General features: G+C 40.6%; 1 protein-coding gene across 2 annotated transcripts in view; it reads right to left on the bottom strand.

Moving 5' to 3' along the window:
* Positions 1-20,867, bottom strand: part of PAMR1 (peptidase domain containing associated with muscle regeneration 1) — a 99,360-nt gene that overhangs the window by 2,058 nt on the left and 76,435 nt on the right. Inside the window, exons 7-11 of one of the 2 annotated variants that reach the window (XM_005578185.4) lie at positions 18,099-18,149; positions 8,067-8,279; positions 6,206-6,272; positions 2,448-2,680; positions 846-1,138 (exon numbers count right to left, since the gene is read on the bottom strand). In XM_005578185.4, the coding sequence (XP_005578242.3) occupies positions 846-1,138; positions 2,448-2,680; positions 6,206-6,272; positions 8,067-8,279; positions 18,099-18,149 (857 nt within the window). The remainder of the gene's footprint in view (positions 1-845; positions 1,139-2,447; positions 2,681-6,205; positions 6,273-8,066; positions 8,280-18,098; positions 18,150-20,867) is intronic. The other variant, XM_005578186.4, reaches the window with a different exon arrangement.

Here is a 20,867-nt window from a genome sequence, read left to right as displayed (position 1 = left end):
ACAGATGGATGGATGGATAGATAGATGGAGGGATGGATAGATGGATGGATGGATGGACAGATGGATGGATGGATAGATGGATGGATGGATAGATGGATGGATGGATGGACAGATGGATGGATGGATAGATAGATGGAGGGATGGATGGATGGATGGACAGATGGATGGATGGATAGATAGATGGAGGGATGGATGGATGGATGGATGAACAGATAGATGGATAGACAGATGGGTAGGTGAATAAAAGAGAGGGAGGAAGGAAGGGAAAGACAGACATATATTATAAATTTGTTAGGAGTGTATCTAGGTTAAAATATCTCTGTCTACCTAGAACAGTGCCCAAATGTAATAGGTGATTAGCCTTTTTTTATTCAAAAAATATTTATTGATAATCTACTTTGAGCCAGGCACTGTGCCACGCTGTGAGGGTACAATGACAAATCGCAACATTCATAGAGCTAACCGTTTCAGGCAAAGCCAGGCATTAAACAAATAATTTCACTAAGTTTTAATTTGTTACAATTTATGACATATGCTACCAAGTAACATATGCTACTAGGAGAAGTACATTTTGCTCTTAGGTGATTAACTTTTGATGACCACAGTGATAGATGACTTTGCCTCTATCTTGTGTATAAAATAATCTAGGTGGAAAAAAGACTCCACAGTCTTTCTAGATGGCCCCATCTAGTATCTTAATACGAAATATTGAACACTGTTATATGCCAGGCTCCAGGCTGGCTGCTGACATGCTAAGGGGACAGGGCTTGGCATAATCACTGCTCTCCCATGCTTGGAATTTTTTGAGCCAGAGCCCCAGCTTCCAAGTACTAGCCCTCTCTTACCCGTAGGCTCTGGATGGTCTTCTCATCCCAGTCATCATCCCGGTAGAATTTCCCCAAAACAACTTTCAGGTCTGCTGTCTTGATCATGGTGACCTTCCCCAGGTCAGTAACACAGTGGGCAGCCACCACCACGGTGCGCTCATTCACCAGGGCACCACTGCAGACCAGGAACCATGCTCCCTTGTGAAGGCTGCCATCATGCACCCCGCTGGTCCTCCTATAGATGGCCGCCTGCCATGGCCAGCGCAACCCTTGGGTCTTCGGAGCAGTGACGTTCTCAATTTTCCCACAGACTATGAAGAAAGTACCGGATTAGTAAGATAAAACTCAGACTTTGCCATCCAAAGGAGAATGTATCACTCAACCAGACAGCACAAATCTGGAAAGGTGAACCCTATGGGCGTGATGACCACTAAGCCAAGTAACCTGGTTTTCTTCTCCCCAAATATGAATCAACCCACCTTGACATGGCTAGCTATAAATCTAGGGTTAAAATTGGAGGCTTTGCAGTCAAATGAAACCTGAGTTCTGATCCCAGGCACTTACTATCAGTAGAACTTTGGGCAAGTTGTCTAATCTTTTAGAGCCTCTGTCTTCTTGCCTGTAAAATGGATAGAACAATAATAATGGTCTCACAGAGCTCTTGAGGAGATTAAATGAGATGGTACATGTAAACAAACTCAAAATATCCTGACTATCCTCATAGTCATAACCACAACGAACTAAACCATACTGTTCTCCTTTCTCAAAGAGGGTGGGGAAGGCAGCTTAGTAAATGCAGGCCCCTAATCCAGACACTTCCACATATTATCTCAGTATTCATCATCATAACCTTACGATGTAATTAGTACCTCATTACATTTTTTATTTTTTGAAGCAGAGGCTCACTCTATCACCCAGGCTGGAGTGCAGTGGCATGATCTTGGCTCACTGCAACCTCTGCCTCCCAGGTTCAAATGATTCTCCTGCCTCAGCCTCCCAAGTAGCTGGAATTATAGGCATGTGCCACCACACCCAACTAATTTTTTTTTTTTTTTTTTGTATTTTCAGTAGAGACGGGGTTTCACCATGTTGACCAGGCTGGTCTCGAGCTCCTGACCTCAAATGACCTGCCCACCTTGGCCTCCCAAAGTCCTGAGATTATAGGCATGAGCCACCGGTGCCTGGCCTAATACCTTATTGCTTAATAACAAGTACCCAATTAGTATCATTGGGTGATGAGTGTAAAAATCGGGGCTTAAACAGGGTAGCCAAGATTATGTAACTTGAGGCCCTCTGGCACCTTTAACCCCGTTCCCCACTTGGGAAGTCACCCAAGTGGGGAAGTCACCCAAGTGGGGAAGTCACCACTTAATGACCCTTTTTTCTAAGTAAATATGACAGAATCACCCAAGAACGTATGCCCCTAAGATTTAATGAGTCAATTTCTCCTGGGTAGTAAGGTTAAGCCAAAGGAAAAAAAGTTCTAACTATGGAATTTCAGATATCACCAAACTAGAGAAAGCACTGGAGATGCTTTCCCAAAAGGCAGAGTTAATGGTTTTTCTCAAGCAGCCACAAAAGATGGAGCATGCTCAAGCCCAAGAATGAGCCTTGACTCACTAGGGATGCAGGATGGTGCCCGCCCACTCCACTTCCCAGTCCTCAGACATGTCCTCCGGCTGCTGCCCAGGCGGCGGTAGAAGGGTGAGATGCACTCATATTGGAGCTGGGTGTGCAGATGTTGGTATCCGGTGGGCAGATCTCCAAAGGGAAGGGCTGGCTTCTTGGTAGGGGCACTCTGCAGTTTCTGCTTGCTGAAGGCCGCTGAGTATAGCTGGTGTAATGGTGTCTCCCTGGGTCAGGAAACATGGGCCCAGAGAAAGGGCAGGGCGAGAGAAAGTCATTGTGGCCTCTTTAGCATTCATGCCATGTCCCACGTAGATATTTGGTTTCAGAAACAGAAAAAATCTCTCTCTCTCTCTCTCTCTCTCTCTCTCTCTCTCTCTGTCTGTCTGTCTTTTGAGGCAGGGTCTCCCTCTGTCCCTCACTCCAAGATGGAGTGCAGTGATGTGATCTTGGCTCACTGCAACCTCTACCTCCCGGGTTCAAGCAGTTCTTGTGTCTCAGCCTCCTGAATAGCTGGGATTACAGACATGCAACACCATGCCCAGCTAATTTTTGTATTTTTTGTAGAGATGGGTTTTCATCATGTTATCCAGGCAGATCTTGAATTCCCGAGTCAATTCCCAGATTCAAGCAATCCACCCCTTTGGCCTCCCAAATTGCCGGGATTACAGGTGTGAGCTACCCTGCCCAGCCAAAAATGTCTTTCTCATTCTGTGTCTCTCTGTTTCTCTCTTTCTGTGTCTCTCTTTCTCTCTCTCTCTCTCTCTCTGTCTCTCTCTCACACACACACACACACACACACACACACACACACACACACTTCGACTCTCCCACTGAGCAAATTCTCTTGTACACTTCAATCTTCATTTTATGTCTCCATGTCTATTACTGGCATGATTCCAACTGCTTAAGATTTTAACCAAAGAGAATACTATCTGGCATAATAGCTGCTATCCAAAGGTACATTATACATGCACACACAAAGAAATTAATTGCAACATTAAACAGAAAAGGGAGTTAATTTGAATGAGAGAAATCTAGACATTTTTTTTCTCCAAACATTATCATAATGGGGCAATATTAGGAATTGACTTGAACTAAACTGTGTTGATACAGTAGCTTGATTTAGCAATTAGCAGGTGTAATTAGTACACCTCAGAGAGTAGAATTTTCTCTCAGGGCATATTGATTGGGAGAAATATGAAGCATTGTATATAAATGGGAAAAGGGGATATTAAATGAGCCTTGAAGTTGGAGCCATCAGAGACAACTCAGGGATTCTTGGGGAAGATGTGCACACATTCTGCGGGTTGTGTTCATTTTATATTGGCACCTAATGACTGTCACCTGAAAAGCTGAAATTCCTTTAGGAATCTATGTTTGCATCCCTGTTTAATGAATGGGCAAAGGAAGCGCAGAGAGACAAGTGGAAGTACGCAGAGGCACGCAGTAAAGAAACCTGTACCCAAGGCAGTGCTTAGCAGTCACAATTTCCACCCTGGTGTCCCCACCACACCAATATATCGTCATAAGAAATCTATTTCATATACAGTGCTTGGCTCAGAGCAAATATTCCAATCCTCTTGATTTCATTCTACAAATCTTTAGCTCGTGTTTATAACGAGGTCTGTAGCTCAGGGAGCTCCTGGACTTGCAAACAAGCTCCTCCCTTGGCCATGGAAGGTATACACTGTTGTTGGGGGCTTCTGGATGAGGAGGTAGCTGCTGGAGATAGGGATACCCTCCACTTCAGCAGCCTGTCTTCCCAACAGATACTTAAAACCAAATTTCAGCCTTGCTTTTTCATTTACTTGAGAAACCTGGCACCTTGCCACCTAACCTCCCATTAATATTGCTTTAAAAATAGGAAGCTCAGTAGTCTTTTTGAATAGTGCAGGGGCCTGTCTACAGCATGTGTCTTTGGGAAGAACAGGTTGATCCCATTTAGTGGAGAGTCCAGCCCAGGAAAATCACACAGATCAGGAAAGAGGGCAGAATTTGAATTTCACTGCCACCGTTTCCAAGGAAATGCCTTGCCCCTGAAAGGAAAAAGACAAAAATGGAAGGAGACAGCCTGAGGAGGGGTGAGAAACTGATGGATATTCTGACTTAGGAATATTCCAGGGAACTTGGCTGTGGTCAATTTCAGTCACCGGAATTCGCTGTTACTATTTCTAACAATAGGTGAGAAATCACTTTCCGATGAATTATGTGTGCAAGGTGCTTTGCTACAGCCTTTACATAAGACTCAAAGTATAGTGCATAAGGGAGCAGACCATGAAGTCAGATACTGAATTTACATCCTGGCTTTGCCACTTCTAGCAATGTGACATTGGACAAGTTACTTAACTTCTCTGAGCTTCAGTTTACCCCTCTGTAATATAAATAATAAAATCTGTAATAAAGTGGTGATAACAAAAATACGGACCTCAGAGGTTATAGTGAGGATTAAATGAACTAATGCATGAAAATGCTCAGAAGAGCAACTGACATAGAGCAAACATGCAATAAATGTTAGCTATTAGTGTTGCATATAATCCTTAAAACAATCCCCAGAGGCAGATTGTTATGATTATCCCTACTTTTCAAAAGAAAAAACTAAGGCTCAGCAGGTTTAGGAACTTGCTGAAGAATACTCAGCACTAAAGACAGACGCAGACTCAGGTCATGATCCTTTGTTTGTCAATCCAATTCATTCATTCAATAAATACTTACTGAATGCCTACTATGTGGCAGATACTGTTGTAGGCACTAGAACTTTCAGCATAAACAAAACAGATAATGTTCCTGTACGTGTAACTTTCACATTTTGGGGAGGGTGAGGGAGACAGAAATTGGACAAATAAACCCTTAAAAAATATGAGACAACAGGTGGAGAGAGATGCTAAGATAAAAACAGAAACAGAGTAAAGGCTAGAGTATTCTGGCTAAAGGGGTCCACTAGACAGTCAGGGTGAAGATAGGATTGCTATCTTTAAAAGGATATTTAGGGAAGATCTCTCTCTGTTAGGCAAAAACTGAGCAGAGAACTGAAGGAAGAGAGGCATTAAGCCTCACTGAGATCTTGTGGAAGCAGGTTCCAGACAGAAGGAGCCACAGTGTAAAGTTTCCAAAGCAGGACTGTGCTTGAAGTGATAGAGGAAAATCAAGGAGGCCCGTGTAGCTGAGTGGGGAGAGTGAGAAGGAGAATGTAGAAGAGATGAGTAGAAAGGGGCTACTCCCTCCCCACCAGGTGGACCCCACCTTTGTCTTCCCAGGAGAAAGGCTGAGCATACCAGAGGGCTCACATCCTTCTGTGTGGTTGGTCATTTGTCTCCAGTTCCTGGGCTCCCCCAGCCTGCCTCATCTCACTGGTTACCTCCAAGCATAACTTCCTAAATTATAGCTGGCTGTGCTTAACAGAAATGTCGTCTTCCTAGAAGCTGCCATAACAAGTACATAGTAATTTCAGGAAGACTCAAAGATTCAAGTCCATTTTCTCAAAGATCATCTGAAAGTCTTGCTTTCCACCAGTCATCTACTTTCCCACGATCCAGTGAAATTTGTACATCTTCCAATAGTTGCTACCTCTTGGCTAAAGGCAGCTGGCTAATAAGCCTCCATCTAACAAGCCCTATTCTTTCATGACCAGTTAGCACTAAATGTCCCTAAGAAACCTCAAACCATCTTTGGCCAAACACAAGTGGGGAAGGGGAAAGGAAGGGGAAATACTCATTAGCCTTTAGGGCAGAGTGCAGGTGTTTCGACCTCACCTTGACTGAACCTGCATTGGAAGAACTCTCCTTCTCACCAGGTCTGAAATCTTTGGTTCTCGGCAGGCTAGAAATAAAAAAGACAATGCTGCACGATCCTTTTCCATATTCACTGTTCACATCATTCAGTTCAGATTCATACCTGACTCCCACTTCTGGACACCAGGTGCCCATTCCCCAGGCTCTCAGAGGCAAGACATGTCAGCCAAGCTTGAACATCTCACTTTACAAAAGAGCTTGCTGCCTTTAATCTTGATTGACAGCACCCTCTGAAGAATCTAAGAAGACCAGATGCCTCTGAAAGGCTGCCCCACCTGAGTGATTTGGGACAATGGCATCATAGAGTAGGATCATCTGTTCATGTGAATGTAATTCGCAAACTTGATCAAAGTGGAATAAAATTCAAAGTGAAGGTTCTAAAACATAGCCCACATGGGGAATTAGAAGGTTCTCTTTTGACACTAGACAGCAGTGTCAACCATAGATAAGTCTTGGAAAACTGATTCCTTCGTGTTCTTTCTCTGCCGTTAAGGCCCCTAACAATCACTTGAGGGCAATTCAAAGCCCAGTTTAATTTTGTTGAAGTCTCTCTTTCTTCATGAGTGAAAAGGAATCCTTCCCATCTCACTTTCCCAATCAGGCAGCCAACATTCATCTAATTAGCAACTTAGAGAACTTTGGTTGTATTAATTTGTAAGAGAAGAGTGGACAAAAATCTCCAAGGACATATGTGACACCGTTCCCATACTTAATGAAATAAAAATCAGAATTTGTGCTGGTGGGGATGAAGGTCGCTTCTGGCTAAAGTCTAAAGTGATTTATTCCTTTCACAAACCATTCCCTTTCATTCCTTTTCCCATGATTCAGGTTGTTGACAAACACCCAGAAGGCAAAGTGGAGGATTAAGACAATTATCTGGATAATCTAGGACAAGGACATGTTTTCTTCCCAGTAAACAGCCAGATCATTGTGGCCTGCCCCCAAATAGAGAGGCTGTTAACCTGAAGCAACTAGTGAATCAACTCAGTGAGAAACTATACATCCCCACTGCCAATAGAGAAGGTTCAAACGTCTCTATTCAGTATTCCACTTTTCTGTCCAACCTACATATTTAAGTTTACCCCTTGATTCCCAGATTGCCTCACTTTGAGTTTACCATGATGACTTCACTTCTGCCTACACCTCTTTTCTTTTCCGCTGTCTTCCATCTGGAATACCATCCCAACTCCTCTTCACATGTACAAATCCTCCCCAGCTTTCCAGACTGGCTCCAGTCCTACTGGATTCATGCAATTGTCCCTATTTCAGGAACATTGATCTCTCCTTTTGCTGAACTTACACCACTCATCTCTTCCTATAACTATCCCTTGAATGTACAAGGGTTTACTCTCTCTCTTTGTTTTTAAACATCTTAACATCTTCAATCCTCCCCCTCCATAGGCTGGTAGGGATGATGCATCTATTTTGTTCTTTTATTTCTCGCATCAACTTAATATTGCATAGAAAGTAGATAAGTGGAGCTATGTAAATGCTTATACATTGCCTCAATTCTATACTTGGATTTGCGTATATTAAACTCAGCCCTGTCATCTTTCCTAAATTGCTCTGATAACTACATTCCTCTTCTTGATCACCTCTCGAGGTGTTGTGATTAGGGAAAGCAGGTCCTCTTGAGGGAAAAAAAAAAAAAAAGAAGCAAATGTTTTTAGGATGGTTTCCAACCTCAGAGTTACATATGGTTTCAGAAGGGACTTAAGAGAGAAAGGCATTTTTCCAGGGGCTTAAAAACATGCAGACGAGCTACCAAAAGGTCTAGCAACTTCATCAATGTCTGTAGACTTCAGAAACAATTGTAAGTTACCTTTTATGCAGATGGGCTGTTTCCCTGACCACTCTCCATTCTGCTGGCAAGTTCTTTTCTCATTGCCACTAAGAACATAGGAGTTGTTACAAAAGAAGGACACGACGGTGCCAATTTTAGCATGGCGTCCATTGATAAGCCCAGGGCCCCCTGTTATTTTCTTGTACCCATTGACTGGGCCCCCAGGGTCTGAGCAGTTTCTTTCTTCAAGGACTAAAAGAAAGTAAAAGAAAAGGAGAATTGTTAAAAGTCTGAGTTATTCCATTTTAGAATAGAATCTTTCATGTTTCATTGAACTGAAAATACAATGATATAGGACTTGGTGCTCAAAAGTATTACTAAAAGAAATTGCATAATAGAAAATTCATATATTAGACATGTATTTCCCTTGTTTTCATAATTTATTCTTAAATTGAAAAGTATCTAATTCTATATAGAAATAAATTTGATGCCAAATCTGGCTCTTATATCATCTTGTCCATTTCTTTCTCAAACTGTAGGAGCTAGGCAGCCCTGAGTAAAATAAATATCTCGCCTAAATTTCATTATTGGTATACAAGGATTATTGATTTTCAGTGTTGTTGTATTATCTCCTTCATTCTTTAAAGCTTGGGCAATTAAAAACTATTCCATTTCCTATTTGTATTGTACCCAGAAAGTAGAGCTGCTTAGAAATAAGAGTAGATACGTGAAGTTAATTTAGATTTCATATTTAATCTCTAGGAAAATAAGTGTGTTGAAAGTTATAGTTAAAAATACTAGAGGACAATATAATTGTAGAGATATAATAAATTTACCTTGATCTCCAAATACAACTTTCCATGTAAGTATTGATACTCATTACAGAGGTATTTCTATTCTTTGACTCCTGTTGAATGGCTATTTAAAGTAGAAATGGCATCAGCAGCTATTCTGAGCACTAAACAGGATTTTTAGATACATTCTGGAAATATTCTATCAAATAGGCAACATATTTCTCTCAAATAGATTATGACACTGTACTGAACATGACTTGCCTTAAGAAAACTGAGCTCCCAGAGAATTCTAACTTTGACTACTTGATTTGGGTACCACTCTACCAGCCTCCCTACTTTCTTTTCCCTTTTCTTTCTTTTCCTTTCTTTCTTTCTTTTCTTTTCTTTTTTTTTTTTTTTTTTTTTTTTTTTTGAGACATGGTCTCACTCTGTCACCCAGGCTGGAGTGCAGTGGCACAATCTCGGCTCACTGCAACATCCATCCCCTGGGCTCCAGTGATCCTGCCACCTCAGGCTCCTGAGTAGCTGGGACCATAGGCACACACCAGCTGATTTTTGTATTTTTAGTAGAGATGGGGTTTCACCATGTTGCCCAGGTTGGTCTTGAACTCCTAAGCTCAAGCTGTCCTCCCACCTTGGCCTCCCAAAGTGCTAGGATCACAGGTGTAAGCCACCACAACTAATCTTAGTTTCTTTTTTTAATAAATAATTTCAACTTTTATTTTAGATTCAGGGGGTACATGTGCAGAATTATTACCGGAGCATATTGCATTATGCTGAGCTTTGGGGTACAATTGATCCTGTCACACAGGCATTGATCATGATATCCAGTAGTTTTCAACCCTTGCCACCTTTTCTGTCTCCTCTTCTAATAGACTCTCTGGTTTCCTTAAAATCATTTATTCTAAGACACAGACAGGCTCATCCCTGTAAAACAGTCTCTGTGCAATGCAATTATGCTTTTGTTTCTTTCCTTCTTTTTATTTTTATTTTCAGTTTCAGATACATGTGCAGGATGTTCAGGTGTCTTACCTAGGTAAACGTGCACCATGGTGGTTTGCTGCACCTATCAATCCATCACCTAGGTATTAAGCCCCCCATGTATTAGCTATTTATCCTGATGGTCTCCCTCCCCTCCTCCCCTAACCCCCCAACAGACACCAGTGTGTGTTATTCCCCTCCATGTGTCTATGTGTTCTTATCATTCAGCTCCCACTTACGAGTAAGAACATTCAGTGTTTGGTTTTCTGTTCCTGCATTAATTTGCTGAGGATAATGGCTTCTAGCTTCATCCAAGTCCCTGCAATGGATATGATCTTATTCCTTTTTATGGCTGCATAGTATTCCATGGTGTATCATGTACCACATTTTCTTTATCCAGTCTATCATTGATGGGCATTTGGGTTGATTCCATGTCTTTGCTGTTGTGAGTAGTGATGCAATGAACATACACGTGCATGTATCTTTATAATAGAATGATTTATATTCCTTTGGGTACATACCCAGTAATGGGATTGCTGGGTCAAATGGTATTTCTGGTTCTAGGTCTTTGAGGAATCACCAAATTAGTTCAATCACCTTAAACTAATTTGCATTCCATGAGCAGTGTAAAAGTGTTCCTATTTCTCCACAGCCTTGGCAGCATCTGTTGTTTCTTGACTTTTAAATACTTGCCATTCTGACTGCTGTGAGATGGTATCTCGTTGTGGTTTTTATTTACATTTCTCTAATGATCAGTAATGTTGAGCTTTTTTCAAATGTTTGTTGGCTGCATACATGTCTTTAAATTCATAAGGAACCACAAAAGAACCCATATAGCCAAGATAATCCTAAGCAAAAAGAACAAAACTAGAGGCATCATGCTAACTGACTTCAAATTATACTATAAGGTTACAGTAACCAAAACAGCATGGTACTGGTACAAAACCAGTACCTTTGAGAAGTGTCTGTTCATGTCTTTGGCCCCCTTTTTAATGGGATTGTTTCTTTTTTCTTGTAAAGTGTTTAATTTCCTTGTAGACTCTGGATATTAGATCTTTGTCAGTTGGATAGGTTGCAAAAATTTCCTCCCATTCTGTAGGTTGTGTGTTCACTCTGATGATAGTTTATTTTGCTGTGCAGAAGCTCTGTAGTTTAATTAGATTCAATTTGTCAATTTTTGGTTTTGTTTCAATTGCTTTTGACGTTTTTGTCATGAAATCTTTGTCTGTGCCTGTGCTGTATGGTATTGCCTAGATTTTCTTCTAGGGTTTTTATAGCTTTGGATTTTACATTTCAGTCATTATTCCATCTTGAGTTAATTTTTGTATAAAGTGTAAGGAAGGGGTCCAGGTTCAATTTTCTGCATATGCCTAGCCAGTTCTCCCAGTACCATTTATTAAACAGGGAATCATTTCCTCATTGCTTGTTTTTGTCAGGTTTGTTGAAGATCAGATGGTTGTAGATGTATGGTCTTAGTTCTGAGGTCTCTGTTCTATTCCATTGGTCTACGTGTCTGCTTTTACACCAGTACCATGCTGTTTTGGTTACTGTAGCCTTGTGTGGTTTGAAGTAGGTTAGTGTGATGCCTCCAGTTTCATTCTTTTTGCTTAGGATTATCTTGACTATATGGGCTGTTTTTTGTTTCCTTATGAATTTTAAAATAGTTTTTTCTAATTCCGTGAAGAATGTCAATGGTAGTTTGATGGGAATAGCATTGAATCTATAAATTACTTTGGGCAGTATGGCCATTTTCACAATATTGATTTTTCCTATCCATGAGCATGGAATGTTTTCCCATTTGTTTATGTCCTATCTGATTTCCTTGAGCAGTGGTTTCTAGTTCTCCTTGAAAAGATCCTTCACTTCCCTTGTTAGCTGAATTCCTAGATATTTTATTCTCTTCGTGGCAATTGTCAATGGGAGTTCATTCATGATTTGACTCTCTGCCTGTCTGTTGTTGGTGTACAGGAATGCTTATGATTTTTGTACATTGATTTTGTGTCCTGAGACTTTGCTGAAGTTGCTTATCAGCTTAAGAAGCTTTTTGGCTGAGACGATGGGGTTTTCTAGATATAGGATCATACCATCCACAAACAAAGAAAATTTGACTTCCTCTTTTCCTGTTTGAATATACTTTATTTCTTTCTCTTGCCTGATTGCCCTGGCCCGAACTTCCAGTACTACATTGAATAGGAGTGATGAGAGAGGGCATCCTTGTCTTGTGCCAGTTTTCAATGGGAATGCTTCCAGCTTTTGCCCATTCAGTATGATATTGGCTTTGGGTTTGTCATAAATGGCTCTTATTTTGAGGTATGTTCCTTCAATGCCTAGTTTATTGAGAGTTTTTAACATGGAGGGATGTTGAATTTTATCAAGGGCATTTTCTGTGTCTATTTAGATAATCATGTGTTTTTCATCTTTAGTTCTGTTTATGTGATGAATTATGTTTATTGATTTGCACATGTTGAACCAGCCTTGCATCCTGGGGATAAAGCCAACTTGATCATGGTGGATAAGCTTTTTGATGTGCTGCTGGATTTGGTTTGCCAGTATTTTATAGAGGATTTTTGCATTGATGTTTATCAGGGATATTGGCCTGAAGTTTTGTTTTTCTTTTTGTTGCATCTCTGATAGGTTTTGTTTTCAGGATGATGCTGGCCTCATAAAATAAGTTAGGGAGAAGTCCTTCCTTTTCCATTGTTTTGAATAGTTTCAGAAGAAATGGGACCAGATCCTCTCTCTACCTCTGGTGAAATTCAACTGTAAATCCGTCTGGTCCTGGGCTTCTTTTGGTTGATAGGCTATTAATTACTGCCTCAACTTCAGAACTAGTTATTGGTCTATTCAGGGATTCAAATTCTTCCTGGTTCAGTCCTGGGAGGGTGTATGTGTCCAGGAATTTATCCATTTATCATAGATTTTTTGGTTTATTTGCATAGAGGTGTTTATAGCATTCTCTGATAATTGTTTGCCTTTCTGTGGGGTTAGTGGTGATATCCCCTTTATTATTTTATATTGTGTCTATTTTATTCTTTAATTAGTCTCTCCTTTCTTATTAATCTAGCTAGCTATCTATTTTATTGATTTTTTTCAAAAAACCAGCTCCTGGATTTGTTGATTTTTGGAAGGTGTTTTTGTGTCTCGATCTCCTTCAGCTCTGCTCTGATCTTGGTTATTTCTTGTCTTCTGCTAGCTTTGGAGTTTGTTTTTCTTAGTTCTCTAGTTCTTTTAGTTGTGATGCTAGGATATCAATTTGAGATCCTTGTAGTTTTTTTGATGTGGGCATTTAGTGCTATAAATTTTCCTTGTAACATTGCTTTAGCTGCATCCCAGTGATTCTGGTATGTTGTCTCTTTGCTCTCATTGGTTTCAAAGAACTTCTTGATTTCTGCCTTAATTTCATTATTTACCCAGGAGTCTTTCAGGAGCAGGTTGTTCAGTTTCCGTATAATTGTATGGTTGAGTGAGTTTCTTAATCTTGAGTTCTAATTTAATTGTGCTGCAGTCTGAGAGACTGTTATGATTTCAGTTCTTTGTATTGGCTGAGAAGTGTTTTACTTTCAATTATGTGATCAATTTCAGAGTAAGTGCTATGTGGCGCCAAGAAGAATATTTATTCTTTTGTTTTTAGGGGAAGAGTTCTGCAGATATCTATCAGGTCCACTTGGTCCAGAGCTGAGTTCAACTCCTGAATATCTTTGTTAATTTTCTGTCTTGACAATCTAATATTGACAATGGGGGGTTAAAGTCTCCCACTGTTTTTGTATGGGAGTCTAAGTCTCCTTTTAGGTCTCTAAGAACTAGTTTTATGAATCTGGGTGCTCCTGTATTGGGTGCATATATATTTAGGATAGTTAGCTCTTCTTGTTTAATTGAATCCTTTACAATTATATAATGCCCTGCTTTATCTTTTTTGATATTGTTGGTTTAAAGTCTGTTTTGTCAGAAACTAGGATTGCAGCCCCTGCTTTTTTCTGCTTTCTATTTGCTTGGTAAATTTTTCTCCATCCCTTTATTGTGAGCCTATGTGTGTCTTTGCATGTGAGATGGGGCTCTTGAACACAGCACACCCATGGGTCTTCACTCTTTATCCAGCTTGCCATTCTGTGTCTTTTAATTGGGGCATTTAGCCTATTTACACTTAAGGTTAATATCGTTATGTGTAAATTTGATCCTGTCATCATGATGCTCACTGGTTATTTTGCAGACTTGTTTATGTAGTTCTTTCATAGTGTCATTGGTCTATGTACTTCAGTGTGTTTTTGTAGTGGCTGGTAACAGTTTTTCCTTTCACTATTCAGTGATTCCTTCAGGAACTCTTGCAAGGCAGGTCTTGTGGTGCCAAATCCCCTCAGCATTTGCTTGTCTGAAAGAGATTTTATTTCTTTTTCACTTATGAAGCTTAGTTTGGCCGGATATGAAATTCTGGGTTGGAAATTCTTTTCTTTAAGAATGTTAAATATTGGCCCCCAATCTCTTCTGGCTTGTAGGTTTCTCCTGAGATATCCAATGTTAGTCTGATGGCATTCCCTTTGTAGGTGACCTTGCCTTTCTCTCTGGCTGCCCTTAACATTTTTTCCTTCATTTCAACCTTGGAAAGTCTGATGATTATGTGTCTTGAAGTTGACCTTCTCCTGGAATATCTTGCTGGGGTTCTCTGGATTTCCTGAATTTGAATGTTAGCCTGTCTTTCTAGGTTGGGGAAGTTCTCCTAGATGACATCCTGAAGTATGTTTTCTAGCATGGTTCCATTCTCCCTATCTCTTTCAGGTACCCCAGTCAGTTGCAGGTTTGGTCCTTTTATATAATCCCATAGTTCTCAGAGGTTTGGTTCATTCCTTTTCATTTTATTTTTTTTAATCTAATCTTGTCTGCATGTCCTATTTCAGCAGGATAGTTTTCATGTTCTGAGATTCCCTCCTCCATTTTGTCTATTCAGCTATTGATACTTCTGGTTGCATTGTGAAGTTTTTGTGTTGTGTTTTTCAGCTCCATCAGGTCATTTATGTTCCTCTCTAAACTGATTATTCTGGTTAACAGCTCCTGTAGTGTTTTATCACGATTCTTACCTTCTTTGCATTAGGTTAGAACATACTCCTTTAGCTCAGCAAAGTTCATTATTACCCACCTTTTGAAGCCTACTTCTGTCAATTCATCCATCTCAGCCTCAGTCCAGTTCTGTGCCCTTGCTGGAGAGTTGTTGCAATCATTTGGAAGAGAAGAGACACTCTGGCTTTTTGAATTTTCAGCACTTTTAATGTTGATTTTTTTTTTCATCTTCATGGGTTTATCTACCTTCAATCTTTGAGGCTGTGACCTTTGGATGAGATTTTTATGGGGTCTTTTTTGTCAATGTTGTTGTTGCTTTCTGTTTTTCTTTTAACAGCCAGTCCCCTCTTCTGCAGGGCTGCTGCAGTTTGCTGGAGGTCCACTCCAGACTCTATTCACCTGGGTCCCTCCCACACCTGGAGAGATCACCAGTGGAGGCTACAGCAAAGCAAAGATGGCTGCCTGCTCCTTCCTCCAGGAGCTCCATTGCACAGGAGCACCAACATGATGCTGGCTGGAACTCTCCTGTATGAGGTGTCTGGTAACCCCTGTTGGGAGGTTCTACCCAGTAAGGAGGCACGGGATCAGGGACCTGCTTAATGAAGCAATCTGGCTGCCCCTTAGCAGAGCAGGTGCACTGCACTGGGGGGAATTCCACTTGTCTGGACTACCAGCCACCTCAGGGCCAGCAAGCAGGAAAGACTAAGTCTGTTGAACAGGAGATCATGACTGCCTCCCCACAGGGGCTCTGTCCCAGGAAGATTGGGATTCTGTCCATAAATCCCTGGCTGGAGTTGCTGGAATTCCTGCAGGGAAGTGCCACCCAGTGAGGAGGGATGGATCCAGGTTCCACCTAAAGAAGGAGTCTAGCCAAAATCTGCCACAGTCACTGTGCTGCACTGTGAGGAATTCTTCTCCATCCAAACCATCCAAACTTTCTGGACCAGTGCGGAAAAATGGCCAACTGAAACTGCAGTGATAGCTGCCTCCCCTCCCCCTGGGAACTTGGTCATCTTAGGCAGTCTCCAGCTTGCTGCCACTGGCTGCAACCCAAGCAGCCTCCGAGAGACTGCACAGCTCTGTGCTTGAGACCAAAGGCCCTGTTGGCACAGGCTCACAAGGGGATCTCCTGATCATGGGTTGCACAGATCCATGGCAAAATTGTGGTTTCCCTGGCAGGGTAGCACATCACTCACTGCCCCCTTTGGCTGGGGTGGGAGTTTGCTTTACTCCATGCAGCTCCCGGCTGGGCCATCACTCCACCCTGCTTTTCCTTGCTCTCCACGGGTCATGACAACCACCTAGTCAGTCTCAATAAGAGGACCTGGATACCTCAGCTGAAAGTGCAGGATTCATTTGGTGTTTTCATTTTTCTCAGAGGGAGCCACAGACCAGAGCTGCTTCTAATCGGCCATCTTGGCCCCCACAATTATGCATTTGATATGCTTTCTTCCCTGTAACTGTTACAACTGCCTTCCAAGCAACTCAGTTGCTTGCCTCCAGGCAAAAAAAAAATTCTCCATTCAGATAACACCTCTAAAATATTTGAGAATTAAAAATAAATAACTTTCCTATGTGCAACTTGGCAAGGCTGCAACAATTAGCCAAATCACTGGTTTGTCCACTCTAAGACCATCCATAGACTATGTTGAAGTTGATCTCAATGACACTCTGTATGCCTTTGGACTATGTAATATTAGCATTTTTTCTGGCAAATGAATCCAAAACTCCCATTTTATAAAAGTGTAAAAGTATAAAAAAGGGACTCCACTGAGTAAACTATTTAAAAATACTGTGATGGTATAAAAAGGGTAATGGGTTTCTTGAGCTTCAAGTGAACTCAGAAAACTCCAGTGCTTATATTTTCAGAAATGCCTCCATGATGTGGGAGGAAAAGGCAGATAAAGCAGTCCATGTTGCTTCACTGATGGTGGCAGCTTCTAATAGCACAGACTCATTTATTCTGAAAATTGAGCTTAGTAAGCACCCATTGGGGCCCACAGACTGAAATTGTCTCAAAAGCATAATATGTTATGCCTGAAAGTTTTATAAAATGGAATTCATTGCAGACATAAAAATCGGGAGATTTCATTTAAAAATCTATATTATTCATTTCCAACATAATTCAGATCTGAAACCCTGGGTCTGTATTCCCATACAGCAATAATCAACTGGAGTTGAAAAGTATCTTTGCTTAGAAGGGAGCCCTATTCTTCACAGCCCCCAAGGGCTGCCTAGTTCTAGCAGGCATGGGAATATGTAGCCAATTAGCCTATTAAAGGGCTATAATTTGTGTAATTTAAGTGGAGCTTCCCATCGATTTTGACCATAGCTAGATAGAGCTCATGGCCAAGAAAGATTGAGTGATATTTAAGACCAGTCTTGGAATACTAAGAGAAAATGAACTATACTCTAGCCACGTGTGCCTCAGCAGAGGATAAGAAATCCTTTCTATTGTTGGCTTTGACAGGTAAGCCTGATAGTTGGGTTTTTCTGCCCTTGGAAGGAAGTGCTTTCATGGTCCACTAGGCTCCCACCCCATTACTTTCCAAATGCAGGGTTCTAACGGCTCATAGCTCTACTATATTTAATGTGGGTTTAACTAGCAGAAACTTTAGAGAGTTTTTGAGCCCTTGAAAGTAAGAGAGATTTAGAACAATTTAGATCCTTTGTTTCTTTCACTAAGCAAACTTTAAAAGAAGACTTAAAGAGAAACTGAATCAGGACATACAAACACCTGTGCCCAAGGCATATAGCTATATTTCCATAATGCTTAGATGTATATTCTTTTATAATCTGGCATTTCTGAAATCAAAGCACATGGGATGTGTACTTTTCATGTAGTATTTCTTTCCTCACAAACCCAGAAAAGCTATATTAAATCAACGGTACAACTTTAACTTGACAAGATCTTAGAATGGAGAACTATGAGAACCATTATTTGGTTTTAAGTTATTGCTTACAGAATGTCATAAGGATAGAGCCAAGTGATGCTTCTGAGTTAGGATCCAATAGAAGGTACAATGTACTGAATGTGTGTGTCCCCCCAGTATTCATATATTGAAATCCGAATCCCCAATATCATGGTATTAGGATGTGGGGCATTTGGGGGTAGATTAGGTCGTAAGGGTGGAGACCTCATGAATGAGATTAGTGTCTTTATAAAAAAGAACCCAGAGAGCTCTCCCACCCTCCTTCTGCCACATGAGGATACAGCAAGAAGTCAGCATCTGAAGCAAGCCCTCACCAGACAACGAATCTTCTGACGCCTTGATCTTGGACTTCCCAGCCTCCAGAACTGTGAGAAATAAATGTTTGTTGTTTAAGTCACCCAGTCTATGGTATTCTGTTGTAGCAGCCCAAACTGACTAAGACAGAAGGCAAGACTGAAAATCAAGAGAAATACAAACAATAGAAACACATTTATAAAGAATACAGATAATGTTGTTATCTACCACTACTCAAAAATAACTATGCTGAATATGTTTGAGGAAATAAAACAAGATTAAGCAGAAGACTGGAAACCTTAAAAAAAATAAGGGAAAAACATGTAACTGAAAAGTGTAAGGGCAGGAATTTAAAGCTTAGTGGATAAGTTTGATAGCAAATCAGATACCACTGAAGAGTATTAGTAAACTAAAAGATGGCTTAAAAACACTCAGAATGAAGCAAAAAAAGACAAAAAGATTTAAAACGTATGAGAAAAAATAAGGGACATAGGTGATAGAGTGAGAAGGTTAAAAAATAAATGTAATTGGCATCCAAGAAAGAGAAGGGAGAGAAAATGGAGTACAAATAATATGCAAAGAAATAAAAGCTAAAACTTTTCCCATATTGATGAAAGACGTCAACCTACAGATTCACAAAGTTCAAAGCCAGATAAATATGAAGCAGCCGAGGGTTGCGGGGGGGAGAAACTAGAGCATACTTTAAAATAATTATAGTTATTATCTCTGGCTTATAACATTAAAAATAAATTTTGCTTCTTTGTAACTTTTTCCAAAGTTCTATAATCAGAAAATGTGACCCTAAAAGTTTGTTATTATATTTGTTGTTTCTGGGGTTAAGTACATATCAAGCAAAACAGCTTGGGTCTTCCCTGCCAAGTGTCTAAATCTAGCATTATTCAGTCTTCCACGCCTATTTTTATGTGTTCCCATAGTCTCACCACCCCATACAAATCTCTTTAATATCTTGCATAATCATAGAGTAATATAATTTTCTATGAAATTATTTAAATAAGTTTATTCACTAGACTCCAATGGAAAAAGAATGGCCGTCAGGATCAGATAGATATGAGTTCAGATAATCATTTGGTTCCCCAGTGTCCAGAGCAAGCGCATAGTAGGTGTTCAATAAATATTTGTTGGTGGGTGGAAGGGATAAAGGGTGAAATATATTCATTCTTCCACTTAATGAACTAGGGTTTGGAAAAATTACATAATCTCCCCAAGCCTTGCTCTTCTCATCTGTAAAACAGGATAACACTTACCTGGCTGGGCTAGTTTTGAGAAGTAACTGAAATAGTACAGTTTCCTTTTCCCTTACTTGCCTTTGTTCACAAAGCCCCCAACTGCCTTTAAATGCCAATTTCCCAAATACATCTTAAAGAAAACCCCACAGAGAAGTATAAAAGCCCATTGTTGGGCCTATTCAAACGTAATGCAATATTCCACTCCATTTTCTGGGATCCTGGTAATGTCTACCCATGACGGGCTTCCATACCTCATTCCAAGGTGTTGATCACACTTCTGGGTGCCAACCACGGTGTCCGTACATTGGTATCTTTTAATTCTGCACAATAAAGCCTTCAAATTTCATCCTATATCAAACAACCACTGTGCTTATCTCTTATCTCTCATTTATTTTCTGTGCTTCCCAAAGCCACACTGTCTCCTATGATGCTTTTGAAGTTAATTCTAAGACTTGCCCTCCCAGTTTAGACATCTACCTGGTGGGTACATAGGCCATCTGCACCTCATCAGAGCTCCTCCCCAGGGTCAGATTTCAAAACAATCTTTTGTTTTTCCTATTCATTCTCTTTTTAGAAACCTTTGTGTCTCCCCATTGAACTGATTTATGATTCTTTCCTATTTGAGTTTTTAATGAGTGTTTCATTTATCTTCAGTGGGATGGGGTTTTTTTGGTGCAAAGCCAAATGAGAATTTAAAATATTTGCATTTCTGGCCTGAAGGAGCATCAAGATCCTGCTTCGCTAAGTGAAATATTCTGTGATTAATAATAAATAGCACATTGCCATGCTACTTTCAGGATTCATCCTGCAGACAGAAACGCACTAGGTTTAGCATGCCCTTACGTGCTATTGCATGAACAAAAAATAGGAATCAAAGGTGCATTTCTCTGGGATATTGTTTCAGATAAATATTTAAAGAAAGACCTTTCTTATTTTTGTTTTCTTTTTTCCTTTGGGCAACTGTATGAGGTGGTTCACTGCCAGGTCAGTTTACAGAAGCATATGTGATGGTTTTGGAATGGCTCTATAGTGAACACTTAAGTCTCCCAGATTCTTTTGCCAGCTCAAAGCACCCATTCCTCAACTTCTACATGAGTGCTTTGCAGCTGAGAACTGGCACTTGCAACTTTTAGAGAACTGCCTTTGGGCATGGCCACCACCCTGCACTTGATATGTGTACTTCATATGAATTGAAAAATACCTAGGAGATTTTTGTCTCCCTATGCCAACCCCAGGGTTGCCTGTGGGCAATGACTGAGGGGTATGGAAGTTTCCAAGCCCAAACAGTGTTTCTGGAGGTGTAATTGATACTCCACAGAGCCCGTGAGATCAGGTTGAGTCTGGGAGTTCAATTGAAAATGCTCTTGCTTGATCCCATCCCCATTCTTATCTTGCTTCCTCAACTCGTTACTGGTTGATCCTGGGAGTGCTTCCTTTGATAAATCAGTTGGACCCAAGCACCTGACTCAAGGTCTTCTTGGGGAAGAAAACTAACCTGAGACAACTCTGCTGTTTTCTTAGCCCTGGACATCAAGGTCCCTC

This window comes from Macaca fascicularis, chromosome 14 (genome assembly GCF_037993035.2).
Source record: "Macaca fascicularis isolate 582-1 chromosome 14, T2T-MFA8v1.1".
NCBI lineage: Eukaryota > Metazoa > Chordata > Mammalia > Primates > Cercopithecidae > Macaca > Macaca fascicularis.
The sequence above is the reverse complement of the archived record's forward strand: the minus strand, read 5'-3'. Positions and strand labels throughout refer to the sequence as shown.